This window comes from Panthera leo, chromosome E1 (genome assembly GCF_018350215.1).
Source record: "Panthera leo isolate Ple1 chromosome E1, P.leo_Ple1_pat1.1, whole genome shotgun sequence".
In the NCBI taxonomy this organism is placed as follows: domain Eukaryota; kingdom Metazoa; phylum Chordata; class Mammalia; order Carnivora; family Felidae; genus Panthera; species Panthera leo.
Window position 1 is genome coordinate 45,172,283 of NC_056692.1, and position 16,765 is coordinate 45,189,047.

The 16,765-nt window shown below is 39.9% G+C and overlaps 1 protein-coding gene across 3 annotated transcripts in view; it reads left to right on the forward strand.

The window, feature by feature from the left end:
• The window catches only part of TLK2 (tousled like kinase 2), a 114,039-nt gene that overhangs the window by 29,791 nt on the left and 67,483 nt on the right, over positions 1 to 16,765 (forward strand). For 2 of the 3 annotated variants that reach the window (XM_042916914.1, XM_042916916.1), the window contains 4 exons: positions 7,123 to 7,194; positions 7,390 to 7,459; positions 8,485 to 8,528; positions 9,266 to 9,361. In XM_042916914.1, coding sequence (XP_042772848.1) covers positions 7,123 to 7,194; positions 7,390 to 7,459; positions 8,485 to 8,528; positions 9,266 to 9,361 — 282 coding nt within the window. The remainder of the gene's footprint in view (positions 1 to 7,122; positions 7,195 to 7,389; positions 7,460 to 8,484; positions 8,529 to 9,265; positions 9,362 to 16,765) is intronic. The other variant, XM_042916915.1, reaches the window with a different exon arrangement.

Consider the following 16,765-nt stretch of genomic DNA (forward strand, 5'->3'; position numbering starts at 1 on the left):
GAATTGGAAAGCTTCTCTGTGAGCTAGGACTGGTAAAACGGCCCACTGGTCCAAGACATAGGACAGAAGTGAGCTACTTATATTAGGTTTGTGGCTGTTAAAAGCCACCTTCAAGAAGTGGGGCACCTGGCTGGCTCAGTTGGTAGAAGATACGACTCTAGGTCTCGAGATCCTTAGTTTGAGCCCCATGTTGGGGTGTAGAGGTTACTTAAAAAAAAATAATTAAAAGCCACCTGCAAGAAATGGGAACTTCAACCTTGTGTGGAAATCTTGGTCAGGATGACTAATGTATAAATAAATGTGTTTGGAACTGATGAATAGTATAGGGCATTGGCAGAGGCAGACATTAAACTGTTTTTGGGACTGCCCCTGACCCCTGAAATGTAGAAGACACTCGGAAAGCTGGACATGAACTCATACAAAACGTACAAAGCACTCTATTAAAAAGATGCATCCAGGGGCGCCTGGGTGGCTCAGTCGGTTAAGCGGCCGACTTCCGCTCAGGTCATGATCTCGCGGTCCGTGAGTTCGAGCCCCGCGTCGGGCTCTGTGCTGACAGCTCAGAGCCTGGAGCCTGTTTCAGATTCTGTGTCTCCCTCTCTCTGACCCTCCCCTGTTCATGCTCTGTCTCTCTCTCTCTCTCTCAAAAATAAATAAAACGTTTAAAAAAAAAAAAGATGTATCCAATGGAAAAATTTCAGTTGAGGAACTGATAATAATAGACCAATTTGTAAAAGCACTTAATTATTTAATATATAGTCCATATTCAGTTTCTGCCTTTGTCTCAATAATGCCCTTTATAGCTGGTTTTGATTTGTTTCAATATTCAGGGTCAGATCAAGGATCATATATTTAATTTACTCATACCTTCTTATCCTCTTTTAGTTTAGTTGAGTTTTTCCTGCCATTTTTGTTTGTTTTTTAGTGATAGTGGCATTTTTGAAAGATAACATTCAGTTTGCCTAAAAGCTTTTATTTAGCTCTTTTACTAGACAGTAAGCTGCCTTAGAACAGGGAATATATGTCATTTATCCCTGCTAATCTAATTTAATCTAATGATTTTATAATAATTTGGGATGCTGTGCTTCAGAAAAGGACAGCAAAAGGGAGGATTAAATAATTCTTAATCCTTTTTTCTTCTGGTTAGACACAGAGAACCATAAGAAGCCTTGTGCCTCACACACAGCATTTCAAACACAACAGTGTGCATCACTGTTAGGTACACTTGTCAGTGTATTTCATTATCAGTAATTCCGAGTAAAAAGTAGACTGTTCAGTTCTCTGTTCTCTGTATCACATTTGCCATTTCCTCTTGAAAGTGAGGGATATTTGGTGAGTCAAGTGTATAGTTAAAATACGATGTGTGGTTTTATTACTATCCAAAGGAAAAAAAATGCTTCATAATGGTTACAATAAAGGTAATTCATGAACAGAATATTTTGAAAATTTGGGCATAGGAATGTTCAGTTTAAATTATTGTAGAATTCTTGGGGCGCCTGGGTGGCTCGGTCAGTTAAGCGTCTAACTTCAGCTCAGGTGATAAACTCATGATTCGTGGGTTCGAGCCCCGCGTTGGGCCCTGTGCTGACAGCTCGGAGCCTGGAACCTGCTACAGATTCTGTGTCTCCCTCTCTTTCTGCCCCTCCCCCACTGATGTTCTGTCTCTCTCTTTCAAAAATAAATACATGTTAAAAAAAAAAATTAGGGGCGCCCGGGTGGTTCAGTCGGTTAAGCGTCCGACTTCAGCTTAGGTCACGATCTCGTGGTTCATGAGTTCGAGTCCTGCGTGGGGCTCTGTGCTGATAGCTCGGAGCTTGGAGCCTGCTTCGGATTCTGTGTCTCCCTCTCTCTCTGTTCCCCCCTACTTGCTCTCTCAAAAATAAACAAACATTTAAAAAGAATTATTGTAGAATTTTTGTGTAAATAAAACTCCTTTTTGTCTCATTCAAAACATCATGGAACTCTATACCATTGTAGGAATAAGTCTTTTGCTGAGTTATGTCACTAGGAATACATGATTTGATTTTGTTTCTTCTCCCTAGTTTCACTTTATTATTTTCGCAGCTTCCCAAGTATCTCACTGTGAAGCTCTCTGTTGTAGTGTGTTTATTATACTTAAAAAGTAAGTGTGTTAAGAATATGGCGAAAGGAATACTTGATACACCCTAGTAAGAATGCAAATTATTTTTGATAGTAAGCCTAGTGACTATTGGTTTTTAATAGTTTTATTGAGATATAATTCATATACAGTACAATTTACCCCTTTTAAAATATGCAATCCATTGCTTTTTTAGTATATTCACAGTTACATACCATTCCGTTCCATTGTATGGAATTTTGTTTATCCATTCATCAATTGGACATTAAATGTCTTTTGTGAATAATGATGCTGTACATTTGTGTCCAAATTTTTGTCCATATTCGTTTCTTTTCCTTATATACCTAGGAGTAGCATTCTGGGTCATACAGTAATTATGTTTAATTGTTTGAGGAGCTGCCTGTTTTTGAAAGCAACTGCACCATTTTATGTTCCCACCAGCAATATATTTCTGGTGAGAACATAGTTTCTCCACATTCTTGCCAGCACTTTTTTTGTAAATCAAGTATAATTAGCATATAGTGTTATATTAATTTAAGGTGGATAATACAGTGATTCAACAATTCTGTGCATATCTCAGTGCTCATTGCCAGCATTTTCTTACTTTTTTTTTTTAATGTTTACTTATTTTTGAGAGAGAGAGAGAGAGAGCGAGCAAGTGAGCTGGAGAGGGGCAGAGAGAGAGAGGGAGACACAGAATCCAAAGCAGACTCCAGGCTCTGAGCTGTCAGCACAGAGCCCGACACGGGGGTTGAACTCATGAACCTTGAGATCATGACCTGAGCTGAAGTCGGATGCTTAACTCACTGAACCACCCAGGCATCCCCCTTACTTCTTTTTTAGTCTAGCCATTCTAGTAGGTCTGAAATGGTGTCTCATTTTGGTTATGATTTGTATTTCCCGTGAGCTAATGGTGTTGAACTTCTTTTCATGTGTTTATTGACCATTTGTATATATAGTCTTTGGAGAAATGTCTGTTCAGATCTTTTGCCCCTTTTTAAATTGTTTTTGCTCTGAAGTCAGCTGTTAATCTTATTGGGATTCCCTTGTAAGTGATGCATTATATTTCTGCTTTTTAAGACTTTCTCCTGAGGGGGTTCCTGGGTGGCTTAGTAGGTTAGCGGTCTGACTCTTGATTCCGGTTCAGGTGATTGTTTGTGGGGTTGTAAATGGGGTCTAGCCCTGCTTGGGATTCTTTTGCTCCCTCTCTCAACGCCTCTACCCCACTCACACGCATGATCTCTGTCTCTGTCTCAAAAATAAATAAACTTTAAAAAAAAAAAGAGGGGGCGCCTGGGTGGCTCAGTCAGTTAAGCATCTGGCTTCACCTCAGGTCATGATCTCACTGCTTGTGAGGTCGAGCCCTGTGTTGACCGCTCAGAGCCTGGATCCTGCCTCAGATTCTGTCTCCCTCTCTCTGCCCCTCCCCTGCTCACACTCTGTCTCTCTCTCTCTCCCTCTCAAAAATAAACAAACATCAAAAAAAAGGGGGGGGGTGTGTGTGCCTGGGTGGCTCCGTTGGTTAAACGTCCAACTCTTGATTTTGGCTCACACTTGGTGGGTTCGAGCCCCGAGTCAGACTCTGCACTGACACAGCATGGAACCTGCTTGGGATTCTCTGTTTCCCTCTCTCTCTGCCCCACATGCGCATGTTCTCTCCCTCTCTCTCACTGTCTAAAATAGATAAATGAACTTTAATTAATTTCTTTATTTTTAAGATTTTTGTCTTTGTCTTTTTTCTTTCCTTTTTTTTTTTTTTAGAGAGACAGAGATAGCATGAGCAGGGGAGGGAGAGGGAGAGGGAGAGGGAGAGGGAGAGAGAGAGAGAGAGAGAGAGAGAGAGAGAGAGAGAATATCCCAAGCTGGCACTGCCTGCTCGAACCTACAAAGCCATGAGATAGATCATGACCTGAGCTGAAACCAAGAGTTGGACGCTTAACTGACTGAACCACACAGACTCTCCAAATAAATAAACTATAAAAAATTTTTCTTTCAGAAGATTTTCTCCTGTCTTTGCCTTTGAGCATTTTTCCTGTGATGTGCCTGTTTGTGGGTCTCTTTGTGTTTATCATGCTTGGAATTCATTAAGCTTCTTGGATGAATAAGTTGTTGCTTTTCAGTAAATTTGAGAAATTTTCAGCCATTATTTCTTTGGATATGTTTTTCTGTTTCTTTCCTGCTCACCTCTCCCTCTCTCTCTCTCTCTCTCTCTCTCTCTCTCTCTCTGTCTCTCTCTCTCTCTGTCTCTCTCACCTCAATTATGTGCATTGTGGCATACTTAACATTTTCCCACGTTTCTCTGAAGCTGTTTATTTTTCTTCTATTTTCTCTCTGGTTTTCAGCTTGCATAATTTCTATTGATCTATCTTCACATTTGCTAATGATTTCTTCTGTCACTTAATTTCTACTCTTGAGCCTCTCTAGTGCATTTTTTTATTTCCATTATTGTGGTTTTCAGCTCCATAATTCCCCTTTTTAAAAAAATATATATTTCTTTGTTTCTATTGATATTCGCTGTTTAATACAACATTGACATTCACACTTTTTTTCTTTAATTGTGGTTTCCTTTGGCTCTGTGAACATACTTATATGGCTGTTCTGAATATTTTTCTGTTAAATCCAATATCTAGTCACTCTCAACAGGTAGTTTCTTTAGTCTGCCATTTTTTCGTCCTGGTATATGGGTCATATTTTTGTATTTCTTTGCATGCCTCATGATTTTTTGTTGGAAACTGGTCATTTTAGATGACGTATTGTACCAACTCTGGGTACTGAGTTCTCATCCCAGTCTTGAACTTGTTATTGTTTTGTTTTTAAAGAGAAGCTCTTACTTTTTTTTTTTTTTTTAAGTTTATTTATTTTTGACAGAGAAAGACCGAGAATGAGTGGGGGAGAGGCAGGGTGAGAGGGGGACAGAGGCTCCAAGTAGGCTCGTGCTGACAGCAGAGAGCCCAGTGCGGGGCTTGAACTCACGAACCATGAGATCGGGACCTGAGCTGAAGTCCTGCTTAACTGACTGACCCACCCAGGTGCCCTGATGGACTTATTATTGTTGTTTGCTTGTTTATTTGTTTAGCGACTGGCTAGATTATTTTAGTGACGTCTTTTCTATCCACTGTTCATCCAGTGTCAAGCCTCTGGTGGTGACTTTGGGGAGACACAGCTTTAAGTATGCCTACAGTCACCCTGGGATGACTGGTACTAACAGAGCTTTCGTTCCCTGACCAACCCAGCTGTTAAAACTCCACTAATTGCCCGGATTGCTCTCTTGTTTTCAACAGTGCCCTGAGGCTTAAATTCCTCTACAAACTAATCAGATCAAATTGGGGCTCCTTGGAAGGAAGAGTTTCTGAGGTCAGTGTTTGCTGTTTGTTCTGACCCCAGGAGGACTTCTCCCAGGTGTCTTATTCCCTGGTTCTCTTCTGCAAACTAGCTGGCCTACAGTCTGAGCCGTATCTTCATTTCACCCACAGATCTTCTGTTTGCCTTTCTTTTACCACAGCTTCCACTGTTCTTGAGAATACTCTTAGGCTTAAACTCGTCCATGGGAATGAAGTCAAGTCTTTTGGGAAGAGATTTGGTACTAAGTGTTCCTGCCTTTCTCCTGAGGCAGAGTATTTGAGTCAGGTTCCTGGACTTGGGGATGGGGATGATGGCAGTCTTTTCTGTGAGTGACATTCTGGATCTGGGAGCTGAGTGCTGGAGCTGGTGGAGGATGGGAGTAAGGTGGGAGGGAAGTGCATGCAGCAGCCTATCCGGATGTGGAGCCACCATCATCTCATGAGCGGGACGGAAGAGCTCTTGGGGTCCCACTATGCTCAGTGTGCCACGCCTGAGGTATAGCTTCTGTTCTGCAAGTGGGGGTGGCACACGGGGGAGCCCCTGCTTTTGATGTACTTGCCTGGGACTTAGTGTCAGCAGCAGGGGCCTGGGGACAGTCCAGCTCCTTAGAGAAGAAAGCTCTTGGACTGAGAGCTGGGGGAAGAAGGAGCCATGTGTTCTTGGCCGGTGCAAGAACGGGAACATTGCTGACATGGGAGAGGGGAGGAGTGGGAGTGGTCTGGGTTCAAATTCCTCAGACTTTGACCTTTGAGCCTAAATTTTCATAGATTTTATTGAATGATTATTTTCTTCATTTACTGTTTCCCCTTAGGGACTATTTCCAGAGGCTTTGAATGATGGGGTTTTTTTTGTTTGTTTGTTTTTTAAATAATTTGCACCAGTTTCACTGAGGAGCGGGCCAGCAGAGCCCCTCATACCATTAGGGTGGAAGTCAGTCTCTTGTAACTTTGGTTTTTGAGCTAGTGGTCATGCCTCCTTAAAGCCTGACTCAGAAAAGCAGTTCCTTCATATTCTAGTCTCTGACCATTCTTTGTAAGAAACTCTTAACATCCTCCTTAACATATCAACTTTCAGATGATGCCTGTATGATACAGAAGGGCAAGAAAATGGATTTCCCTTGCTTATTTTCCTTAAAAAATGAATTCACTGCGTGCAGAAGTACTCTAGAAGGGAAAATTTGCACATGATTACAGAGTTGGTATTTTTAAATGTTTATGTATTTATTTTTGAGAGAGAGAGCACGAGCGAGAAAGAGTGAGCAGGAATGGGGGAGGGGCAGAGAGAGAGGGAGAGAGAGAATCCCAAGCAGGCTCTGAGCTGTTAGTGCACAGCCCCTCGCAGGGCTCAAACTCCTGAACTGTGATCATGACCTGAGTCAAATCGAGAGTCGGACACTTAAAGATTTTATTTTTAAGCAATCCCTACACCCTACATCATGGGGCTTAAACCTACAACCCCAGGATCAAGAGTTGCATGGTTTACCGACTGAGCCTAGAGAATTTTAATGTGAGGGCACCATCGTATAGTTGATGGAGTTCTTTTCAAGTTGGCTTTTACGGGTACTGTAGTTAATTCTTGACTTCTTTGACTTCAGACATCAAAATTGGCAGGCTTCTTCAGTGTTGCTGTCATCTTAAATTAGTTTCTTTTGATTCCTTTTTTTTTTTTTCCTCTCTTTCCAGGGGCCACTCAATAGTGAGTCTTCCAATCAGAGCTTGTGCAGCGTGGGGTCCTTGAGTGATAAAGAAGTAGAGGTAAGAGGCCACATTCACTGTGAGACTACACATTCCCACACCCTCAGTCTGGGTTGAAAGGTAGCACTGCATAACTCCAGGATTCTGATTTAGGACTTGCCTTCTATCTTCTTATAAGTTTGATATTTTGTACCTACCCTCATACTGTGAAAAAGTTAACAAAATGCTAATTGTGATGTATATGGTATTTAACAGACTCCTGAGAAAAAACAGAATGACCAGCGAAACCGGAAAAGAAAAGCTGAACCATATGAAACTAGCCAAGGTATTAATAATTTCATACCAATAAAAATACTAAATTCTTGGAAGTTAGATACTTAGAATTTCCAACTCACACGAAATAATTAGTTCCTACACAGGGATTCCTAACAAAGGAGATTTGTGTACCTTAAGGGAATATCAGGCTGTTTATTATAGACTCGCCATTTGATACACACTTGCCAAAAGTGTCAGTTCTTTGGGGACCCTCGTTTTCCCTGTTGTAAGTTAATGATCTTCTCACCACAGGTTTTTCTTCAGACTAAGCGTGTATTATACAGAAAAGAGGTTACATTGGTGTTGTAACCATGTCTTGCATTAGCTCAGTGATTTGTTAATAATTGGTAGCCAGAAATGGTTTCATTTACATGGCTGTCCTTTGTACCTGCTCTCCTGTGGCAATTCAGTTGAGCATTGGCACCCAGTGGGCTAAATCTATAAATATGATGGGTTATGATGCCGAATATCTTTCTGTAATTAAAGAGGGAATAAATGGTTTGCTTCGTCACCTCCACCCCCTCTGAGGAATGGAAGTCACAGTCTTTTTTGCATTTTTCTTATTTTTTTATCTACAAATTATTTTTTACTTTTGGGCAGGGGGCAGAAAATTGTCCCAAAGCGACATGGTCACATAAAGTTTTTTGTGGCCTAGCATAAAACCCTTTAGTCCTGATGAGTTTGTTTTGAATTTTTTGTTCTCTTGATTGAGGGCATGGACTGTACATTTGTTTTATTTTGATTCATAGCTGTGGCCTAGGTTTTCTTACCATATTATAAGAGAAAGATTAGCAAATCTTAAAGGAAAGCAAGCTGAGAAAAAGTCTTCCTTTCACTGCTTATTAAGGCTTTTATTAGATGGAGGAAACTGTCTCTGTTCTTAGGATACAGGTAATTTGGCTTATTTGTTAAAAGTAAAGCCAGTACTTGAATTGATGATGACATACGCAGTTAGTGAATGCATAGTACGTTTTAGTGAATGATGGTTTACGTATGTTGTTGGAAAAACTATACTTACTTTGGTTTCGTTTTCAGGGAAAGGCACTCCTAGGGGACATAAGATTAGTGATTACTTTGAGGTAAGTTAAATTTTTGGAAAAAAAGTTTATAGTGACTTTTTAAAAATCTGAATCCTTGCCTTCATTTAAGGCTTTAGAAAGCAATGTTTTGCCTTTACTGTGCTCTCCTCCCCTTCCTCCCCGTCTTCATCAATCTGATGTTGGCCCATCTCTCTCTGTTAAGAGGACACTGCTGCTGACTTCCTAAATTTAAATTTGTTTATGATGTGTCTTGTCTGTGATGATATAAAAATTCACAAATGAGGTGATGTTTCTCTTGGCCAGACTAGGTTTCGGGTCTTGCAAAGATTGAAATGGAGTGACTTGGACTCTTCTTTTGTCCTCTTCCCTTTAGTTCGGTGGGACACGTAGCGAGCTCACTGACCCAGCGTTAGTGGTTCCTAAAGAAGACACTAACATCCACTGTACCACTCACTGTATTCCTGCTTCGGGTTATTTTGAGACAAGAAGGGAAAACATTCTTCTCTGGTGTCCTTTCAAAACCATGTGTACCTTCAGCTTTCAGCCACGTTTTCTTTATATCTTTTTGGTACATTTCTGCTGGAGCTCCTTCTTAAAATCTCGCTGAAAAGCTAGCCAAAATTTGACTTACATGGTATTTTTCTCTTTAGCATGAGATGTATTGACTTAAAGGGGCCATATAGTTAAGACCTGTTTGTGTGTTAATCTTTTACTCTCCTTATCTGAAGCACAGTACTGTTTTGAATTATTCATATCCGTTTTTCCCTGTTGGCCAGTTTGCTGGGGGAAGCGGGCCAGGAACCAGCCCTGGCAGAAGTGTTCCGCCAGTTGCACGATCCTCACCGCAACATTCCTTATCCAATCCCTTACCGGTAAGCATTCACCTGGAGAAATTTGACACCTGTTGTAGGAGGCGAGAACCCAGGATCACTCCAGCAGTTCTCCTCCGTTAACTACCCAGGGGAATCAGGCACTGAGGAGAAACATTCAGTGCTACCTGTGAGTCACTGAGACTCAAGTCTGTCTCCGTAAATTTATGTTGCACAAGAGCTACCCCTGTTTCTCAGTATAGTAAGTTACCTCTAAGCCTACAGCTCAGTTCTGTCAAGGAAATGATTTCCAATTTAAACGTAAACTTTGTATCCTTGCCAAACTTAAATATAAGTTTGGCATTTGATTTATTTTCAAGGCTTTCTCAGTGATGTGGTAGAGAAACTCAAGTTACTCAAATTGGAGATGGGTTTGTTACCTTCCCCTTTTTTTTTTTTTAATAAGATTTTTATTTTTAAATAATCTCTACGCCCAGTGTGGGGCTCGAACTCACAACCCCTGAGATCAAGAGTCGCAGGCTTCACCGACCGAGCCAGCCAAGCCCATCTGTTTCCTTCCTTCAAGTGAGAACTGAAGATCTTAAGACCATTATAGCCAGATGAGTGGTTCTCAACGTGGGGTAGTTTTGCCTCTCAGGGAATGTTTGGCACTGTTGGAGTAATTTTTGATCACAACTGGAGGGTGGGAGGAGGGAGCTGTAGGCATCTAGTAGGCAGAGGCCAGATGCTAGTAAACATCCTACAAAGTACAGAACAGGCCCTCATGGTAAAGAGTTACTTGCTCCAATTGTCACTGGTGCCGAGATTGAGACTCCTGAGCTAGCTACCTAATAGGGGATTTTGTGTTAATTTACTTGAGTGCCTTTGGATAAGTTGTTGATACCATACGAGATCTTTGTACTCAGGAGTGTGTTCTCTCTGCTGATGCCTCAGGTATTGCTTTGGGATTTGGGGGAAGAGGGATCTCCCTATGTTCAGTTTTTGTGCTAGGTCTGTTTTTAGGAAAGCTGTTTGACTCTGCTACCTTAGCAGAATTGGGTAATACTGATCTTCTCCTAAGTGATTTAGTCTTCTGTGTTAAAGTGTTTAGAATGCATTTCTTTTCCTCTTCTATCTCGTAAAGACATGCATTCATTAAGGTGACCGCAGTTATTAAAGCACTTAGTAAACTGTATCCAACTTGAAAATTTGGCTATTATCTTGTCATCCTTGCTATATTTAAAAATGTTAGAAATGTGAAGGGGTGCCTGGATGGTTCAACTGGAAGTGTCCTCCTCTTGATCTCAGCTCAGGTCACGATCTCACGGTACATGAGATCAAGCTCCACATCAGGGTCTATGATGACAGCACGGAACCTGCTTGAGATTCTCTCTCTCTCTGTCTGTCTCTCCCTTTCCCTCTCCCTCTCTCTCCCTCCCTCCCCCCCCCCCCCCCCCCCCCCCCCCCCCCCCCCCCCCGCCGCCGGCACTCCTGCACGTGCATGTCAGCTCTCTCTCTCTCAAAATAAACATTTTAAAAAAATGTTAGAAATGTTTGATGTGTAGATCTATTTGGTTAGGTTGAGGGTTTTTAGGTAACTGTTGAGGAGGCTTGTGTCTTTATTTTTCTTAACATTTATTTATATGTTCATTAAAATTTTTTTTTAGAATTTGTAAAGTAATCTCTACACCCAACGTGGGGCTCAGATTCACAGCCTCAAGATCAAGAGGTGCATGCTCCACTGCCTGAGCCGGCCGGGCACCCCTATTTTTAATTTTTAAACCAATTAAAGTGCTTAAAGTATTCCAACACAAGAAAGAAATATTACCAGCCTCCCTCCTCAAACCCCCTTATGCTCCCTGCCAGTTATTAGCCCCCTCCCTGTCATTGGGAATAGTCACTGTCCTGATTTCTAACAGCAGAGATGTTTTTTTCTTTCTGTTTTTGTATTTTGTATGAAAGAAATCATACAATGTACACTCTTATGTCTGTCTTCTTTTGTTCAACATTACTTCTGTGAGATGAATCCATATTGTCGTGTGTTATGTTGTAGATTACTCATTGTCCCTGGTGTGTGGGATGATTTTAATATTTTTATTTATAACATTTTAATTAAAAAAATTTTTTTAAGTTTATTTATTTTGAGAGAGAGTGTGAGCAAGCAAGCAGGGCAGGGGCAGAGAGAGAGGGAGGGAGAATCCTAAGCAGGTTCCACGCTGTCAGCACAGAGCCCATCATGGGGCTCAAACTCAAGAACTGTGAGATCATGACCTAAGTTGAAATCAGGAGTTGGACATTCAACCAACTGAGCCAACCAGGCGCTCCTATATTTTAATTTTTAACTATTTGGTTAATCTGTTGCACATCTTCTTCCACTAGAATGTTAGTCTCATGAGACCAGGGACTTTGCTTTGTAGTTGATTGCTGTTTCCGTCTCTCAGTCTTATTACCTAATGGTATAATTATTTTTACTGTTTTTTTGACTTGACGTGAAGAGATAATATCTTGTTCAGTTTTTGGTCTTTAACACCCAAAACCGTGCTTGGCACATATAGCAGATACTCAGAGTTGTTGAAAAGAAGAATCGAGGGGCGCCTGGGTGGCTCAGTTCGTTAAGCGTCCAACTTCGGCTCAGGTCATGATCTCGCGGTCCATGGGTTTGAGCCCCGCGTCAGGCTCTGTGCTGACAGCTCAGAGCCTGGAGCCTGTTTCAGATTCTGTGTCTCCCTCTTTTCTGACCCTCCCCAGTTCATGCTCTCTCTCTCTCTCTCTCTCTCTGTGTTTCAAAAATAAATAAAGGTTAAAAGAAAAAAAATTAAAAAAAAAAAAGAAAAGAAGAATCAATGGATAAAGAATTATTTTAGTTTCTTTCCCCCTAAGTATTTTTTTTTGTATTTTTTATTTTTAAAAATTTACATCCAAATTAGTTAGCATATAGTGCAACGATTTCAGGAGTAGATTCCTTAGTGCCCCTTACCCATTTAGCCCATCCCCCCTCCCATGACCCCTCCATTAACCCTCAGATTGTTCTCCATATTTATGAGTCTCTTCTATTTTGTCCCCCTCCCTGTTTTTATATTCTTTTTGTTTCCCTTCCCTTATGTTCATCTGTTTTGTCTCTTAAAGTCCTCACATGAGTGAAGTCATATGATTTTTTTCTTTCTCTGACTAATCTCACTTAGCATAATACCCTCCAGTTGCATCCATGTAGTTGCAAATGGCAAGATTTCATTCTTTTTGATACTCCATTGTATGTAGGTATATATATACATATATACATATACATATATATGTATATGTATATATGTATATATATACCACATCTTCTTTATCCATTCATCCATCGATGGACATTTGGGCTCTTTCCATACTTTGGCTATTGTTGATAGTGCTGCTGTAAACATGGGGGTGCATGTGCCCCTTCGAAATAGCACACCTGTATTCCGTGGATCTATGCCTAGTAGTGCAATTGCTGGGTGGTAGGGTAGTTCTATTTTTAGTTTTTTGAGGAACCTCCATACCGTTTTCTAGAGTGGCTACACCAGCTTGCATTCCCAGGTTCTTTTGTATTTTTTGTTGAAAACAAAGAAGTACCTAAAACATGAGGCTTTTAATGCAGGAGTTTGGTAAAAACTACAACTCATAGCTGGCAAACTAAGAATGATTTTTAGATTTTTAAAGAGTTGTGGAGACAGAAGAATATATCGCAGAGATGTTATATGGCCTGTAAAGCCTAAAATATTTGTGTGGCCCTTCACAAAAAGGAAATCCTTATAAAGTTAACTCCATATACTCATTCCTTAGGTCAAGAAGTAAAATATTTCCAGCACCCTGGAAACCTGTGTGCTCTTCTCTGATTACAACGCTCTCTACCCTGGAAACAGCCACTGTTCTAACTTTCGTGATTATAATGTGCTCTTCCTTACAGTTCGACCATGTGTGTATCCCTAAACAATATAGTTTTGTTCTGTCATTAAGTCAGTTTTGTTAATCATGGCGTTTAATCATAGTTTTTAAATTTTCTGTATTCTGATTTTTGGTTGTTTGTCCTGGTAGTTACCAAGAGAGGTGTATTTATTATCTCTCATGATTGTGCGAGTTGTTTCTTCATGTATTTATAGTTTTGCTTTGTGTATTATTAAGTGACCCTTCATCTCTTATGATACTTTTTGCTCTAAATGCATTTTATCCAATATTTAATGTATCCAAACCATTATATGGTATAGATATTTCCATTTTTATACTACCAGCCTTTTCATTATGTTTTCAGTATACTTGACAAATAGTTGAATTTTTCTTTATTCTGTCTAAAGTATTTTTTTAACGTTAGCTTTTATTTTATTTTATTTTATTTTATTTTATTTTATTTATTTTTAACATTTATTTATTTTTGAGAGACAGAGAGAGGCAGAGCATGAGCGGAGGGTGGGGGAGAGAGATTCAGAATCTGAAGCAGGCTCCAGGCTCTGAGCTGTTTGTTAGCACAGAGCCCAGTGCGGGGCTCGAACTCGTGAACTGCGAGACCATGACCTGAGTTGAAGTCAGGTGCTCAACCAACTGAGCCACCCAGGCGCCCCTTTAGCATTTATTTGCCATCTTTTAATGTGTTTTCTCTTCATGCTGCATATTCTCTTTTCTTTCATTTCTTGCTTTATTTGGGTTGTTGTTTTTTTGGGGGGGCGGGTTAATCATTGTGTATTCTCATTCTCCACCAGAAGCTAGGTCCTGTTCGGTGTTTCTCATAGAAATTACCACACATATCTTCAGTTTGCCAAAGTTTGATGTTAATAGTATCTTTATCCTCCTCCCAAATAAACAATGACCTCAGAACATTAACTCCATTTACTTGCTACTAACTTGGTGGTGGTGGTGTATGTTTGTATTTTGCTTTTGTTTGTTTTTTTTTTAGCCTCATAAAACATTATTAGTTTATATTGTTACTGTTCATCTATTTGATACTGTCAGTGTTCATTTACCTCTTTCTTTGTACTTCTTTTTTGCATCTTACGTCTTCTACCTAGGGTCCCTTTCCTTCTACCTGAAGTATTCCTTTAGTATTCTTTTATATGTATCTGCTGAGGAGTTAATTGTCTAGGTTTTGTTTGCTTAAAGTACTTAATTTTGCTTTTATTCTTGAAAGATACTTTTGCTGTGTATATTTTTACATTGGCATTTTTTTTCTCTTAACAGCTGAATGTATTATTACCATCTTTTGACTCCCATTGTTACTACTGAGAAAACAACTTTCATATATCTCTCATTTCTTTGAAATTACCTGCTCTTGTTTTCCCCTGGCTGGTCTGCAGTTTCACTATGATGCATCCTTTTATTTCTCTTGTTTGTAATGTGTTAGGGTTTTTTGTTGGGTCTTGTACCAGTTCTGGATAATTATTAGCCATTGTCTCTTCAGATATTGTCTCTGCCCTGTTCTCTTTTTCTTTTTCCTATGAAATTCCAATTAATTGTGTGTCACACCATCTCACCTTATCACTTTGCCTTTTGACTTTTTTCTACTTTCTCTTAGTCTCCATTTGCTCCATTCTGGATAGTTTCTTGCCTTTCTGGTCCCAGATTCTCTTGTTTTGTTGCATCTAATTTGCTGTTAACCTCACTGAATTATTATTATTATTTTTTAATGTTTATTTATTTTTGAGAGAAAGAGCGCAAGCAGGGAAGGGGCAGAGAGAGGGGGACAGAGGATCTGAGGATCTGAAATGAGCTCTGTGCTGACGGCAGTGAGCCTGATGTGGGGCTTGAACTTGCAAACGTTGAGATCACGACCTGAGCCGAAGTTGGACACTCAATCGACTGAGCCACCCAGGCTGTCCAACTGCACTGAATTGTTAATTTTTGTTATTGTGTTCCCTGCTGATACTTTCAAGTTTGTCTTTTATTTATTTATTTAGTAGAGTATTTATAATCTGTATTTGATAATTCTGGCATTTGATGTGTTATGAATCTATTTGTTGTCTGTTGTTTTTCCTAGCTGTTGCTCAGGGCTTTATTTCTTTTACGCTTCTTTGGTTTTTTGACTGTGTGCCGCTCATTTTTCCTGAAAAATTATTTGTGACATTTCTTTGAGATCTAAAAGATGTGTTCCTCCAGGGAGAATTTTTCTTTGCTTCTTCCAAATGCCTAGAGATTTTACCCATCCAGTACTACTTTAAACCACTGAATTCATGGCTTGCATTTTGTTTGATTGGTTTATTTTGTTTGTTTGTTTCAGCTACCCAGTCGGTATTGATCTGGATTGTGTTAACATTTCTCAGGGGAGCCCCCGCTCCCTGTATTGCCAGGGCAACTTCCTTGTAGTTCTCTGAGGGTGGAGGAAATTTTTCTCCTGGTTTACATTTTCCCTTAGAGTGTAACCCTTTGAAAGTCCTTGAAGCTTGAAGTGCGAAGCGTTTCCTTATTGAACCCCCTGCCCTCAGTGGACTTTGGCCTGTGACGATCCGTTTGGCACCTTGTGCTCTGTAAGCGGGATGGTCAAGATCTGCAGGTACCCTTAGGGCAAATATGATTTTAATGCTTCATTTAAGTGTCTTGCATTCCTAATTTCCCTTAGATTTTTGCCCTGGCAGATCCCTTATTTTATCAACTCTTCAATGCTTTTAACATCTTTTTTCCCCCCATGTTTTGTCCTGTTTTTATAATCATTTTCTAAGGGAAGGTTAGTTCAAACATCCTAGCCTGCTGTATTTCCAGAAATATTCTATAAAATCTTTCAATCCTTGGCAAACATTTATTGAGTACATAGCAGAATGATTAATTTTAGTATTGGGGCTTCGGAGATACAGTCTCCCAAGTAGTTTAGATATTGCTGTGAATGGGTATCACAAGCACATTGGAGCCTGAATTTAAACAGTTGCATTTGGTTGGGGTAGGAGTGTTGGTCTCGAGGAGGTGGACTCTGCTTACAGATTAAAAACCTAAATTCTTTTGTTGGGATCATTTTGGTTAGTTTATTTTACTTTTATTTTCTAAAATGAAAATGTTAGTTTTTCCTCATGAAGGGATACATACATGTTGATTATGAAAGTCCAACAATTCAGGTCTCCTCCAGAACTGTTATTAAAGGGTTTACTGGGCATATATGTGTGTACATGTATGTTCATATAATAGTTTCCTAATTTCTGTTGTTTTATTTGTTTAACCAGTATCCTGTAAACATTTTTTTTGTCCTCTAAATAGTGCCGTAACAAATGTCCGTGTGTGTGTGTGTGTGTGTGTGTGTGTGTGTGTGTCTTTCGCATTTCTTTTCTTTTGCTTTGGATAAATTTCCAAGCTCTAATGCCCTAGTCAAAGAATATGCTTACTTTAAAATGTCATCACATAATTGCTAGCAGATTATCAGCAGTTCGCAGGTCCCAGTTTCCGTGTACCCTCCTAATACTGAAGTTTATCACTGTAATTTTGTCAGTGAGAAGAATACCTTGTTTTACCTTGCATTTCTTCATTAGTGATATT